The sequence below is a fragment of the Cuculus canorus genome, chromosome 29, assembly GCF_017976375.1.
Source record: "Cuculus canorus isolate bCucCan1 chromosome 29, bCucCan1.pri, whole genome shotgun sequence".
Lineage (NCBI taxonomy): Eukaryota > Metazoa > Chordata > Aves > Cuculiformes > Cuculidae > Cuculus > Cuculus canorus.
In genome coordinates, this window is record NC_071429.1 from 2,183,675 (window position 1) to 2,198,549 (window position 14,875).

General features: G+C 63.1%; 2 protein-coding genes across 2 annotated transcripts; one reads left to right on the plus strand and one right to left on the minus strand.

Moving 5' to 3' along the window:
- Positions 1-1,132: 1,132 nt before the first annotated feature.
- Positions 1,133-10,562, plus strand: LOC128849506 (zinc finger and SCAN domain-containing protein 2-like). Its single transcript, XM_054051695.1, has 3 exons — positions 1,133-1,247; positions 2,674-3,244; positions 9,334-10,562. The coding sequence occupies exons 1-3, from the start codon at positions 1,190-1,192 to the stop codon at positions 9,941-9,943; spliced, it is 1,239 nt and encodes a 412-aa protein (XP_053907670.1). The 5' UTR covers positions 1,133-1,189; the 3' UTR covers positions 9,944-10,562.
- A 999-nt stretch (positions 10,563-11,561) lies between these two features.
- Positions 11,562-14,627, minus strand: PFDN5 (prefoldin subunit 5). Its single transcript, XM_054051497.1, has 6 exons — positions 14,469-14,627; positions 13,680-13,782; positions 13,327-13,358; positions 12,266-12,340; positions 11,945-12,050; positions 11,562-11,856 (listed from the first exon to the last, which is right to left on the minus strand). The coding sequence occupies exons 1-6, from the start codon at positions 14,538-14,540 to the stop codon at positions 11,777-11,779; spliced, it is 468 nt and encodes a 155-aa protein (XP_053907472.1). The 5' UTR covers positions 14,541-14,627; the 3' UTR covers positions 11,562-11,776.
- Positions 14,628-14,875: the final 248 nt, after the last annotated feature.

Sequence of the window (14,875 nt, forward strand, 5' to 3'; positions counted from 1 at the left end):
GAGGGGGGGGATGGGGAAGGGACCCCCCCAATTTAGGGGGGTCTTGGGGAGGGAAAGGCGGAGGCATGGGGATGGGGAGGGGGGTGCCTTGGGGGACCCCCACCCCAAGCACCAAGAGGGGAAACTGAGCCCCCCCCCCCAAAATCAGGAAGGAAAACTGAGCCCCCTCCCCCCCAGCGTCAGCAAGGGAAAATGAGACCCCCCCTCACCAGTTTAGGGGGGTCTTGGGGAGGGGAGGAAGGGGGATGGGGATGTGTTGAGACCCCCCTCGTATTCCAGAGGGGAAATTGAGCCCCCCCCCCCGCACCAAATCAGAATGGGAAAATGACTTCCCCCTCCAGCATTAGGATGGGAAAAGGAGCCCTCCCCCCCCCCTTCAATTTGTGGGGGTCTTGGGGAGGGAAGGGGGGTTCGTGGAGGGGGGTGCATCGGTGCCCCCAACCCCAAGCCTCCTTTATCCCCTTTAAGAGGGGAAACTGAGCTTCCCCCCCCTCCCCCCCCAAATCAGGAAGGAAAACTGAGCCCCCTCCCCTCCTCCCCAGCATCAGCAAGGGAAACTGAGGCCCTCCCCCCCTCCAATTTGGGGGGGTCTTGGGGAGGGAAGGGGGGTGGCGGGCATGAGATGGGGAAGAGGGTGCCTTGGGACCCCCACCCCAAGCACCAAGAAACTGAGCCCCCCCCCAGCTCCTCAAATCAGGAGGGGAAAATGAGCCCCGCCCCCAGTTTGGGGGGCTTTGGGGGGGGGTGTCTTAGAGATGGGGAGGGGGATGAATTGATGCCCCCCCCCCCAGCTTCAAGAGGGGAAACTGAGCCTTTCCTGAGTATTAGGAGGGGAAACTGAGCCCTTCCCTCTTCCCGACTGGGGGGCGCCCTCCTTGAGAAGGGGGAGGGGGCATGGGATGGGGAGGGAGATATATCAGTGCCCCCCACCCCCAGCTTCCCTCCCCATCTGGGGGGACCCTCTAGGGGCAGAGGGGGATACAGGGGGGCTATCGGGGTTGGGACCCCAAATCCTAGCCTTCGTGGCCCCCCCCCCCAGCATCAGGAGGCACAGAGGGGTGCAGGACCCCACTTAGGGTGTAGCCAGGCTCCTCCCCCTTGGGGTGCCCCCCTGTCACCCCATTTCTTTGCATGCCCACCCTCCCTAATAGGGTCCCCCCCCTCTCTGAGTGTTGAGACGGCGCTGGACATGGAGCTGCCCGCCCAGGACCCCTCAGACACGGAGCTGCCAGAGGGGACGTCTGCAGGTGAGCCCCCCAAAAAGCAGCACCTGGCCGTGGCGAGGGGCTCGGGTGGCGGGTGTCATCTCCCCCTCTTTGGGTACCCCTATATCACAGCATGGGGACCCCACATTCCTGAGGAGCAGGGGAACCCTGATCCTGGAGGGTGCGAGCATCCTGTTCCTGTAGCATAGGGTACCCCAAATCCCAGGGGTGGGGGCACCCCAGGGGTGTCCCATTCCCACAGCGTGGGGTACCCCAATTCTGGGACCTGGGGGTGTCCTAGGGATCCAGGGGTGTTCCCTGGCACAGGGGTATTCCAATCCCAAGGTATGGGGGTACCCTGATCTCACAGCATGGGGGTACCCCAATCCTGGAGTGCAGGGGTGCCCTGATCCTGGGGTGCACGGGTGCCCCAATGCCAGGGTGTGGGGATGCCTCAATTCTGGGGTGCAGCGGTGCCCCAATGCCAGGGTGGGGGGATGCCTCAATTCTGGGGTGCAGGGATGCCCTGATGCCTCACAATGGGGTTTCCTGTTCCCCCAACTCCAGTTATGGTCCTCAGAGGGAATTTGGGCTCCGAGTCCCTCTCGGTGGTGCCATCCACACACTGTCCCTGCCCAGGGCCGTGGTGTCCTTGTCCCCTGCTCCGGGCCTGCCCGCTGCCTGATCCTCCTCCTGCCCCCCAAGCCTGGCGGTTTGTCCCCACGACAGTAGGGAAAGAGGGAATGGAGAAGGTGGAAAAGGGATGGAGAAGGTGGAAGAGGAAATGGAGAAGGGATGGAGAAAGGGCATAGGGGATAGAGAAGGTGGCAAAGAGATGGAGAAGGTAGAAGATGGGTTGGAGAAGGAGTAGCGGGGTTGGGAAAAGGACAGAGAGGATGGAGAAAGGGCAGAGGGGCTGGAGAAGGTGGGAAAAGGCTGGAGGAGGACAGTGAGCATGGGGAAGGGACATCCCTTGGAGGAACGGATATCTCCATGCGGAAGGGGAAGAGGGAATGGAGAAGGTGGAAGAGGGATGGAGAAGGCGTGGTAGGGATGGAGAAGGGGCAGAAGGAATGGGGAGAGAAAATGAGGTACAGATGGATGGAGAAGGGGCAGAGGGGATGGAGAAGGTCGAAAAGGGATGGAGAAGAGGCAGTGGGGTTGGTGAAAGTAGAAAAGGGGTGGAGAAGGTGGAAAAGGGGTGGAGAAGGTGGAAAAGGGGCTGGGGAAGGGACAGAGGACAAAGGGGTGAAGGGGCAGAAGGATTGGGGAAGAGTTAGAGGTGATGGGGAAGGTGGGAAACAGTTGGAAAAGGCAGAAAAGAGATGAGAAGGGGTTGTAGGACTGAAGAAGGGACAGGGGCTGGAGAAGGTGCAGATGGGATGGCACAGAGGGGACACAGCCCTGGGTGTCCCCCAAGCCCTCGGTCCTCACGCCATCCCGGTGCCCAGCTCTCCTCTCCCTGCAGCTCACCCCAGCCCACCGGCCTCTGGCAGCGAGTCGCCCACCCGCCCAGCAAGGCCACCAAGGAAAACCCCAACGCGGCGAGCGGCCAAAGCCCGAGGCCGCTCGGGTCGCCTGGGACCGCTGACGGAGCTGCTGGGGCTGCGGGGCGCGCGCCTGCGCCCCACCATCTGCAGTGAGTGCGGGAAGGGCTTCAGCCGCAGCTCGGACTTGGCGCGGCACCAGATCACCCACACCGGCGAGAAACCCTACACTTGTGGTGCCTGCGGTAAAGGCTTCAGCCAAAACTCCAACCTGGTGACCCACCAACGCATCCACACCGGCGAGAAGCCCTACGCCTGCAGTGCTTGCGGGAAACGGTTCAGTGAGAGCTCGGCCCTCATCCAGCACCAGCGGACCCACACCGGCGAGAAACCCTACAGCTGCGGCGAGTGCGGGAAACGCTTCAGCGTCAGCTCCAACCTCATCCGCCATCGGCGCACCCACACCGACGAGAAGCCCTACATCTGCGGGGAGTGCGGGGATGGCTTTCGCCACAAGTCTCAACTCCGGCGGCATCAGAAGCTTCACGTTGCGTGATGGGGATGAGGACACTGGGATGGGGATGCCAGGATGGGGATGAGGACACAGATGGGGATGAAGGACACAGGGATGGGGACTCCAGGATGGGGATGAGGACATGGATGGGGATGCCAAGATGGGCTGAGGATGGTTGGATGGGGATGAGGACATGGATGGGGATGTTGAGATGGGGATGGGGATGCTGGGGTGGGGACACTGGGATGAGGACACTGGGATAGGGACACTGAGATGGGGATGAGGACACTGGGATGGGGATGATGACACTGGAATGGGGAAACTAGCATTTGGATGAGGACACGGATGGGGATGAGGACACTAGAATGAGGATGCCAGGATGCAGATGAGGACACTGGGATGAGGATGCCGGGATGGGGATGAGAACACTGGGATGGGGACAGCAGGATGGGGGTGGGAACACTACGTTGAGGTTGTGGGGATGGAGATGAGGATACAGGGATAGGAATGGGTTTTGTGTTGCATCCTCACCAATATGGGGGACCACCATCACTGTGGTGACCATGGCAGCCAGGAACAGGGCTGGATGCTCCCACCGCAGAGCTAGGGTTTGGCATCTGCACCCCAAAAGGCAGGGAGGGTGTGGGGTGCAGGGCTGGCGTGCCGATGAGCTCAATTAAAGGTCCCTGAGCAGCAGTGTTTGCCGAGCATCGCGGTGAGATGATGGCGATGGTGGTGGTGGTGGCACCATCCCAGTGCTGCCAACACCACCATGGCATGGTTTTTCCTGTCCTCCCAGTGGGTGCTGGCGCGGAGCCGGCTGCCGCAGCACCGGTGCCCCGAGGGCTTTGCTCCCACACCGGCTGCCGCCACATGCCCACACGCGTCACCCAACCTCCCTGCGGCAGCCGCAGCGCTGGGGGGACCCTGCTCCCCCAAACCCTCCTGGGGGGATGCAAGGGTTCATGAGTGAAGCTGTTCATGGATGAGGACATTCATGGATGAAGCTGATGTCCTTGGGGTTGTGTGAGGGCAGGAAGGGACACAGGATTGTGGGGACCCCCCTGCTCCCCACTCCCCCCCCCAAACCCTTGTGTGCAGCTGCAGGGGCTCATGGATGGAGCTGTTCGTTTATGGATGAAGACGTTGTCTTTGGGGTTGTCTGAGGGCAGGGGAGGGGACACAGGATTGTGGGGACCCTCCTGCTCCCCACTTATGCACCCCCAAACCCTCCTGGGGGGCTACAAACATTCGTGGGAGAGGACGTTCATGGATGAAGACATTCATGGATGAAGCTGATGTCTTTGGTATTGGCTGAGGGCAGGGGGTGAATGGGAGAGGTGGGACCCCCCCTCAAAAATGGGGCACCCCTCATCTCGGGGTGAGGCTGGGGGGGTGGTGGATGGAGGGGGTTCACGGACGAAGCCGTTGTCCTTTGGGTTGGCTGAGGGCAAGGGGGGGGGAAGAGGAGATTGGGGGGAACCCCTCCCCAAAATCGGGTACCCCATCTTGAGGTGGGGCTGAGGGAGCTGCTGAGGGGGGACAGGGAGTGGCCGTGTTGGGGGGGCCTTCATGGATGGAGCCATTGATGGATGAATCCGTTGTCCTTGGGGCTGCCTGAGGGGGGAGAGAATGGGAGAATGGGGACCCCCCAAAAGTGGGGCACCTGCTCATCCCAGGATGGGGCTGGGGGTGAAATGGGAAGTGTGTGTGTGTGTGGCTTCATGGGTGAAGATATTGATGGATGAAGCTGTCGTCCTTGGGACTAGCTGAGGGGGGGGGGGGCACCCCCCAAAATGGGGCACCCCCTCATCTAGGGGTGGGAGCTGCTGGGGGGGCACAGGGAGCGGCATCGGATGAGGTGGAGGACATGGATGAAGCCGTTGGCTGAGGGGGGGGGGAGGCAGGATTGTGGGGACCCCCCCCGTGCTCCCCCACACCAGGCACCCCCAAACTCTCCCGGAGGGGCTCCCTGGCTGAGGGGGGGTGTGTGTGTGCTGTGGGCACCCCAAAACCCCTCAGCCCGGGGGCTGGAGCCGAGCCGGTGGCCGCAGTGCCGCTACCGAGGCGCCCGGTTGCATAATTTCCAACCATTTTCTTTGGCCCGAGGGGGGCGGGAAACGCGTCAGGGTCGGAGTTGGAGCTGTTACACAAAGCTGAGAGGATTGGGGGGGGAGTTAAGGACGATTTGGCTGCTCCTTCCACCCCCCCCCAAACCCCAGCTTTGTGACCCCCCCTTCCCTAAAATCCTCTTGATTGGGAACGATTTCCAAGCGGGAGAACAAAAAAAACCAACCCCCCCTAAATCCCTAAATCCTTGTTTTCCCGTCCCCGCATTGAGGGGGGGGGTTGAGCTCTTTCCATCCTCTCCCCGTTTGGAATCCCTTCAGCTGTGGGGTTTTGGGGGGGGGTCGTGGTTGGGGGTTCCCCCTCCACCCCCTCAATCCTTTTCCTTTTTTTTTTTCCCTAAGCTTTCGGCCCCCATTTTGTCTTCGCCAAGCGGAAAAAAAGCATCCGGCTGGCGGCAGCAGGGCCGGGGGAATGGGATGAGCCTGGCACCTTCCTGTTCTCAGGCTCCCCTCAACACCAAGCTCCAGCTCGGGGTCCCCCCCGCCATCCCTAGCACCCCAAAACCCCCCCCCCCAGCAAAGCCCCCCCCCAAAAAGCGCCTTCATCGTCCTCTCCCAGACCCCCTCGCTCCATCCTCATCCTTCGGCCTCGGAGAGGTGAGTGGGAGGCTGAGGGGGGGAGGAGGTCAGGGATGAGGGTGTTATCCTTGTGGGGGGGACACACACAGGAGAGTGGGGACCCCCCCCGAAAAATGGGGGACCCCGTTATCTTGGGGTGGGAGCTGCGGTGGGGGGACGGGGAGGGGCGGTGGATGGGGGCGAGCGGGGATGGAGCCGTTGGTGGTGGATGAAGGCGTTCATGGATGAAGCTGTTGTCCTTGAGGGGGGAACGACAGGAGAGTGGGGACCCCCCCCAAAAAAAATGGGGGACCTCCTCACCTTGGGGTGGGAGCTGCTGGGGGGGGACATGAGGAGCGGCGGTGGATGGGGGAGAGCGTGGATGAAGCCATTCATAGAGGAAACCGTTGTCCTTGGGGGTTTCTGAGGGGATACAGGAGAGTGGGGACCCCCCCCCCAAAAAATGGGGGACCTCCTCACCTTGGGGTGGGAGCTGCTGGGGGGGGACATGAGGAGCGGCGGTGGATGGGGGGAGAGCGTGGATGAAGCCATTCATAGAGGAAACCGTTGTCCTTGGGGGTTTCTGAGGGGATACAGGAGAGTGGGGACCCCCCCCAAAAAAATGGGGGATCCTTCATCTTGGGGTGGGGCTGGAGGGAGATGTTGGGGGGCACAGGGAATGGTGGTGGATGCAGGGGGTCATGGATGAAGCCGTTCATGGATGAAGCAATTGTACTTGGGGGGGAACACAGGAGAGTGGGGACCCCCCCAAAAATGGGGGACCCCCTCATCTTAGGGTGGGAGATGCTGGGAGGGAAGAAGGGGAGCAGCAGTGGATGGAGGGGAGCATGGATGAAACTGTTCATGGATGAAGTCATTCATGGATGAAGCCATTGTCCTTGGGGGGGACACACACAGGAGAGTGGGGACCCCCCCAAAAATGGGGGACCCCCTTATCTTGGGGTGGGAGCTGCTGGGGGGGGCACAGGGAGCTGTGGTGGATGGAGGGGGTGATGGATGAAGACGTTCATGGAACCTGTTGTACCGGGGGGGGGAGACACGGTAGAGTGGGGACCCCCCTCAAAAATGGGGGACCCCCTGGTCTTGGGATGAGGCTTAGGGAGCAGTTTGGGGGAGATGGGGAGCAGTGGATGGGGGGGGGGGGGTCATAGATGAAGCCGTTCATGGATGAAGCTGTCGTCTTTGGGGGTTTCTGAGGGGGGGGGATAGGAGAGTGGGGACCCCCCCTAAAAATGGGGCACCCCCTCATCTTGGGGTGGGGCTGGGGGCGCAGAGAGCTGTGATAGATGGGGGGGGCAGTGCTTTGGTTTCCTTTGTGCCTCGCGGCCCCGGCATTGCAGATCCCCCCCCCCCCAGATAAATGGGGAGAGGGAAACTGAGGCAGGGAGAGGGGATGGGTTGAGGAGGGCAAAGCGGGGGGAGGCTGCGGGCTGACACCCCCCGGGGGGGTACTGGGTGGCTTTGGCGGAAACTGGATGGCTCTGGGGGGCACTGGGAATCCTCAGTGGGACACTGGGTGGCTTGGGGGGGGCACTGGGAATCCTCAGTGGGGCACTGGGTGGCTTGGGGGGGGGCACTGGGAATCCTCAGTGGGGCACTGGGTGGCTTTGGGGGGGCACTGGGACTCCTAGAGGTCACTAAGCGGCTTTGGGGGGGACTGGGAAATCTGGGGGGGGGGGGGGGGGGCACTGGGTGGCATTGGAGGAAACTGGGAAACCTGGGGAGCACGGGGCGGCTTGGGGGGGGGCACTGGGAAATCTGGGGGGGCACTGGGAAACCTGGGGGGCTTTTCCCCTCATGTGTGTGTGTGTGTCCCCTCCCCCCCCCCCCGGTTCCCCCTTTCCCTCCCCGTTTGCACCGTTTCCCCCCCGCCCAGTTTCCTCCCTCTCCGCCCAGTTTCCCCCAGTTCCCCCCCACCCAGTCCCCGCCCCCTCGGCAGCGGAAGGGGGGGGCGGGGTCTGAGCCCCCCCAAGCCAAGGTGGGTTCGAACCCGCCCCCCCGCCTCGTGTACCCCCCCGGGACGGATCCCACCCTCCCCCTGTGCTGGAGAGGGGCATGAATTGGGGTTGTGGGGGTGGTTGCAGCCCCCCCAAGTCCTCGGGGGGGGCAGATGGGGGGTGAGGGGCAGACTGGTAACAGCCCGTGTGCCTCTCCTCCCCCCCCTCCCCCCAGGTCTCAAGAGCAGAGCGGAACCCCCCTGCAGCGAAGGTAATGGGGGGATTTGGGGGGGGGGCACAGAGGGGTTTGGGGGCTGAGCAAAGGGGTTTGGAGGGGCAAAGGGGGATTTGGGGGGTGCAGGGGGGTTGGGGGCTGAACAAGGGGATTTGGGGGGCACAGTGAGATTTGCGGGTGGCACAAGGGGATTTGAGGGGGCACAGAGGGGATTGGGGGCTGAACAAGGGGATTGGGGGGGCAAAGTGGATTTGGGGGGTACAGGGGGATTTGGGGGGGGCACAGGGGTGGGTTGGGGGCGAAACAATGAGATTTGGGGGCTGAACAAAGGGATATGGGGGGGCACCGTGGGACTTTGGGGGGCATAGACGGATTTGGGGGGGGTCACGGGGATGTAGGGATAAAGGGGGATTTGAGGGGGAAGAAGAGCCACGATGCAAATTGTGGGGAGCAATTGGGGATGGGGTTGGGGGGGCAGGTTTTGGGGGTTCCTGAGCTGAAGGGTCCCCGCTTTCCTCCCCCCAGGATACGCCACCATGGAGCAGGAAGAGCCCTGCGTGGTGGAGCTGCACGACTCAGATGAGGGGGACATGGTCCGGAGGGTCTACATCGGTGAGGGGGGGACAAAGGTGGCGCGGGGGGGTCGGTGTAGCCCTGGGGAGGGGGATTTGGGGCTGAGGAGGGGGTATTTAGTTCCCGGGGGGGGGCATGCGGTGCTGGGGAGGGGAATCTGGTGTTCGGGGGGAGATTTGGTGCTGAGGAGGGGGATTTGGGGCTGGGGATGCAGCATTGGGGAGGGGCATTTGGTGCTGGGGAGGGGGTATGTGGCGCTTGGAGGGGGCATTTGGTGCTGGGGAGGGGCATTTGGTGCTGGGGAGGGGGTATTTGGTGCTGGGGAGGAGGTATTTGGTGCTGGGGGGGGTATTTGGCGCTCGGGAGGAGGTATTTGGTACTGGGGAGGGGGTGTGGTGCTCGGGGGGGGCTGTGGCACCGAGAAGGGTGCCAGCCCCCTCCTCATCCTCTCTTCCCCCCATCTCTGCAGCTGACGACGGCATCGGGATCGTGAGCGACTGCGAGGACGAGGTGCTGCCGCACGAGATCATCCAGACCGTGATCCCGCACAGCCCGCTGGCTCCCAAAGCCAAGAAACGCGGTGGGCAACCCAGCGCCGCCACCGCTGCCACCTCAACCGGGGGCTACGGCAAGGAAGAAGAGGCGGAAAGCATGGCGGGCCGGCACCGCGGCAGCCGCCAGCGCCCATTCATCTGCAACGAGTGCGGGAAGAGCTTCAGTCACTGGTCAAAGCTGCTGCGGCACCAGCGGACTCACACCGGTGAGCGGCCCAGCACGTGCGGCGAGTGCGGCAAGAGCTTCAGCCAAAACTCCCACCTGGTCCAGCACCGGCGGACGCACACTGGGGAGAAACCGTATCGCTGTGGGGACTGCGGCAAGAGCTTCAGCTGGAGCTCCAACCTCATCCAACACCAACGCATCCACACCGGAGAGAAGCCCTACAGCTGCGGGCAGTGCGGGAAGAGCTTCACGCAGAGCAAGAACCTCATCAAGCACCAACGCACCCACTCGGGCGCCCGGCCTCACCGCTGCGGGCAATGCGGTCGTGGTTTCGCCCAGAGCACCAACCTGCTGAAACACCAACGCGTCCACGCTGCCCGCGGTCAAGCCTCGTCCTGCCCCGAGTGCGGGCAGAGCTGCCGCGACGGAGCTGAGCTGGAGCGGCACCGGGCGCAGGCGCACGGCCACGAGCCCTACATCTGCGTGGAGTGCGGCGAGAGCTTCGCCAAGAGCACCACGCTCAACCGCCACAAGCGCGTCCACAAGCCCCTCTTCGTCCACTGAGGGGGACACACGGACAGCGCTGCGGGCAGGGGACATGGTGACACCACACCATGGGACACACGGACAGCGCTGCGGGCAGGGGACGTGGTGACACCACACCATGAGACACACGGACGGCGCTGCGGGCAGGGGACGTGGTGACACCACACCATGAGACACACGGACAGCGCTGCGGGCAGGGGACGTGGTGACACCACACCATGAGACACACGGATGGTGCTGCGGGCAGGGGACCCAGTGACTACAGCAGGGGACACGGTGACAGAGCTGTGGGCCACGGCGCTGTGGGCATGGATGAAGTGACACCAAGGGACACAGACAGTGCTGTGGGCAGGGGACAAGGTGACTTAGAGCTGGGGGACACACGGACATTGCTGCAGGCAGAGGACACGGTGGCACAGAGCTGGGGGACACCACAACAAGGGACACGGCGCTGTGGGCAGGGGATGCGGTGACACCACACCAAGGGACACGGATGGCAGGGAACAGGGTGACACCCTGGCCACCACTGAGCTTCATGTGCCACCCAGGGACATGGTCCAAGCCCCTTGTGCCGTGGGGCACTCCCCCTCAGCTGGGGGGGTGGGGCATAGGGTAGGGGTCCCGAGGAGCCCCCACAGTGGGGTCAGGGGGGGCCTCGGCCCCAAATAAACGACAGCTGGTTGGGAAACGTGGGCTGTTTCCTCTGGGGGGGAATATCCCCACGGGGAGAGGGGTAAAATGCTCCATGGGGGGCATCTTAAAGCCCCAGGACAGGGGTGTAAGGGGTAAAAAGCCCTCTGGGGGTATGAAAAGCCCCATAGCAGGGGGGGTTGATGCCCCATGGGGGGCTGCTTAAAGCCCTGGGGCTGGGGTATAAGAGGTAAAAAGTCCTACAGGGGGGTTTAATGCCCCACAGGGGGTAAAAGGCCCTATGGGGGTGAGAAAAGCCCCATGGCAGGGGATTTAATGCCCCACAGGGGAGTAAAAAGGCCTACGGCAGGGATATATAAGGGGTAAAAGGCACTACGAGAGTATGAAATGTCCCATGGCAGGGAGTTTAATGCCCCACGGGAGCAAAAGGCCCTAAGGGGGGGGCAAAAAGCCCCACAGTAGGGAGTTTGATGCCCCATGGGGGTGTAAAAAAGCCCCACAGCAGAGGTATAAGGGGTAAAAGGCACTTCAGGGTGTCAAAATCCCCATGGCAGAGGGTTTAATGAGGAGGTAAAAGGCCGCACCAGAGGGTGAAAAGGCCCCACGAAGCAGTTTAAAGCCTCATGTCGGGGGCAAAAGGTCCTATCGGGGTGTGAAATGCCCCATGGTGGGGGCAAAAAGCCCCATAGCAGGGTAAAAGGCCTTATGGGGGGGGTGAAAAGCACCACAGCAGGGGGTTTAATGCCCCGTGTGAGGGGAGTAGGCCCCACTAGGGGATGAAAATCCCTAATGAGGGGGGTGTGAAAGGCCCCACAGGGGAGGTAAAAGACCCCACAGGGGAGTGAAAATCCCTGTGGGGGTGTTTAGAGCCCCACGGTGGGGTGAAAGGCCCCCAAGAGGTGTTGGGGAGCCCCAGGAGCAGCAGTGTTCCAGGATCAGGCTGCCATCCCCGCACAGCGCCCCCCAATCCCCAGGACCACCCCACTCCGACAAGTCTTTCCTTTATTCTGCACTGCAGCAGCGAGAAGCTGTGTCCAAAAACTGGGGGACAGGTACTGCCAGGGTGGGAAAAGCCGCTGGAAAACTGGGATGGGGAGAGATAAGATTGGGGGGGCTGCGCCGCAGCCCCCATTTCCCCCCAGCTTCCTCCGCTCCCATCCCAGCGGTGATGGCGAGGAGGGCAGCCTGTGAGGCTGAAGGCTACGCCTTGGTGGTTGCCCCCTGCGCGGCTCCCAGGGCCGTGAGCTGCTGGATCTTCTGGCTCATCATTTCCACCACGGCTGCGGGGAGAGAAGGAGGCTGGGGAGGTTGGGGGGGCTGCAATGGGGGCCCCCCTCCCCGAGAGCGGGAAGGGAACTGGGTGCTCACCCTGCTTCATGGCGTGTTTCTCCTGCAGCGCTGGCTGGATCTTCTCCATCTGCTTGGTCAGGAAGTCGATTTTGCGCTTGAAGAAGTCGCGGGCGTCGTCTGCCGACTGCGGGAAGAGGATGAGTGTGGGGAAGGGAGGATGAGGCAGGGAGAAGGAGGATGAGGAGGGGAAGGGGGAGTAGGAGGAGAAGGGGACAAGGGGCACGGGGAGAAGGCAGGGGAGAAGGCAAGGGAGAAGGAGAAAGAAGGAGAAGCTCCCCAGGGAAGGCATCAAGCCGCCCCCTCAAACCCAACAGCGTCCTCCCTCTGCGCAGCCCTCACCTTCTCCACATAGTAACCGGTTCCAACATCAATCAGGACGTGCTTGACATCTGAGAGCTTCCCAGGGACGTACATCTGGGATGGGGTCAGGGAAAGCTTGAGGAAGGGAGGAAGGCTCTGCAGAGGGATCGGGCCAGGCTGGATCCATGGGCTGAGGCCAACGGGATGGGGTTCAACCAGGCTCAGTGCTGAGTCCTGCACTTGGGTGACACCAACCCCAGGCAGCTCCAGGCTTGGGGAAGAGCGGCTGGAACGCTGCCTGGAGGAGAAGGGCCTGGAGGTGTTGGTCAACAGCTGCTGAACATGAGCCAGCAGTGGCCAAGGAGGCCACCAGCACACGGCTTGGATCAGCCCTGGGGTGGCCACAGGAGCAGGGAAGGGATCATCCCCCTGCGCTTAGTGCAGATGAGGCCACACCTCGAATCCTGGGTTCAGTTTTGGGCCTCTCACTCCAAGGAGGACCTTGAGGGGCTGGAGCACGTCCGGAGAAGGGAACGGAGCTGGGGAAGGGGCTGGAGAACAGGGATCTGGGAGCATCTGAGGGACCTGGAGGGGTTTGTGTGGAAAGGAGGCTGAGGGGAGACCTCATTGCTCTCTGCAGCTGCTGGAAAGGAGGTTGGAGCCAGGTGGGCGCTGGGCCCTTCTTCCAATTCACAAAGGAAAGGATGATGATGATGATGCCTCAAGTTGCACCAGGCTAGGTTTTGATTGGATATTAGGAACGATTCCTTCATGGAAAGGGTTCTCAGGCCCTGGCAGAGGCTGCCCAGAGTGGTGGTGGAGTCCCCATCCCTGGAGGGGTTCAAAACCCGTGTGGCCGTGGCTCTTGGGGACAGGGTTCAGTCATGGGGGGGTTGGACTGGATGAGCTTGGAGGGCTTTTCCAACCACAATGATTCCACTATTCTAAACCAGGAGGGTTACGCAGCTCTGGCAGGAAAACCGGGGTGGGAGCAGGATGTGCCGGGTACCGGTATCACCCCAAGATGCCGGTGGTGTTGCTTTGGCACAAATGGACCCGAGGGGAGTGAATCTGGGGCTGCCGGGAGCACGAAAGGATACGGAGCTGGTGAGCGGCACCAGCACGTCCTTCCCTGTGAAAAAGCAAGTGGAGACGGGTGAGGGGAGACCTTGGGGGCGAAGCTCAACATCTGGGCAGGGGGGTGGAACATCTGGACCCCCCCCAACAGCCCCTTTGTGCCCCCCTGCCACCAGGAGACAGAGCTGGGACCGGAGGAGCCGAACGGGGACTCGGGGCAGTTTGCTCAGAGCAGGGCTTGGAAGAGCTTAATTTTGGGGAAGAAAATGAGATTTTGGGGAGCAGTCAAAGCCAGCAAAGCCCAGGACAGGGGGGTGGCAGCCTGTGGGGGCTTAGCAGGGCTCCCCTCCGGGTTGGGGTGGGGGATGCCACTTGCCTTCGTTGCTCTTGTTGAGCACACTGAGGTAGTCCTTGGCTTCCACGTACTTGGTCTGCACCACCTTGAGCTGCGCGACAGACGATGAGAGGAACTCCACCTCCTGTAGGCAGCGTGGCCGCGTCAGTGGGGAGGGGATGGGGGGCCCAAGGGGGTCTGAGGGGAGTAGGACGGGATCTGAGGGGCCCCAGGGGAGTGGGAGGAAGGCCCCAGGGATGTGGGGAGCGTGAGGGCATCTGAAGGGGACCCTGGAGGCTGTAGGGAGTGGGAGGGGACCTGGAAAAGACAGAGGGGCTTGGGGGAGCGGGAGGGGACGCCCAGGTCGGCCCCCCTGCCCCCCCCCCAGCCCCACACGGCTCCCCCCTCCGCCTCACAGAACCCCCAAGTGGGCTCCCCCAGCCGCAGGTCAACCCCTTCTGCCCCACACATCCCAGGGGGGGTTCCCGCAGCCCCCCAGAGCCCCTTCTATGCCCCACAGAGCACCCCCACCCCCAGGCAGGCTCCCCCAGCCCCCCAGAGCCCCCCCTTTCCGCCCTACAGAACCCCACGTGGGCTCCCCCAGCCCCAAAGAGCCCCCCCTCTACCCCACGCACCCCTAGGCGGGCTCCCCCTGCCTCACAGAGCCCCCTTTCTGCCCCACGTAGCGCCCCTCAAGCCCCAGACAGGCTCCTCTCCGCCCCACAGAGGCCCATCTCAGCCCCCTCCGGCCCCAGCCCGGCTCCCCAGCCCCCCGCAGAGCCCTCCCCACCCCACAGAGCGCCTCGGGGGCTGCAGAAGCCCCGTCCCCACCTGCTCCAGTTGCCCCTTGAGCAGCTCGAGCTGCGGCAGCGACAGCTCCGCCACATTCACCGTCTGCGCCATCTTGGGCGGCGGACGGACCGCGGGGAGAGCAGCCCCGCGCTGGGTCCTAGTGCCCCTCCCGCCTCGGCAGAGGGTGCCCCCTGGCGGCGGCCGGACTGCTGCGCTCCGGCTGCAGCGGGGGTTATGCAGGGTCCTAGTGCCGCCCCCCCGGCTAAGGGCAGCCGGCGAGGGCGAGCCCCGTGCAGGCTCCTACTAGTCACCTCCCCCCCCCCCGAAGTGGCGCCCCCTTTGTACCCCGCAGAGGCTCAGGTCAGGCGTCCCCCCCCAGGAGCCCAGGTGGGCTCTCCCAGCCCCATAGTGTCCCCCTCTGCCCCAAGTCATGCAGGGTCCTAGTG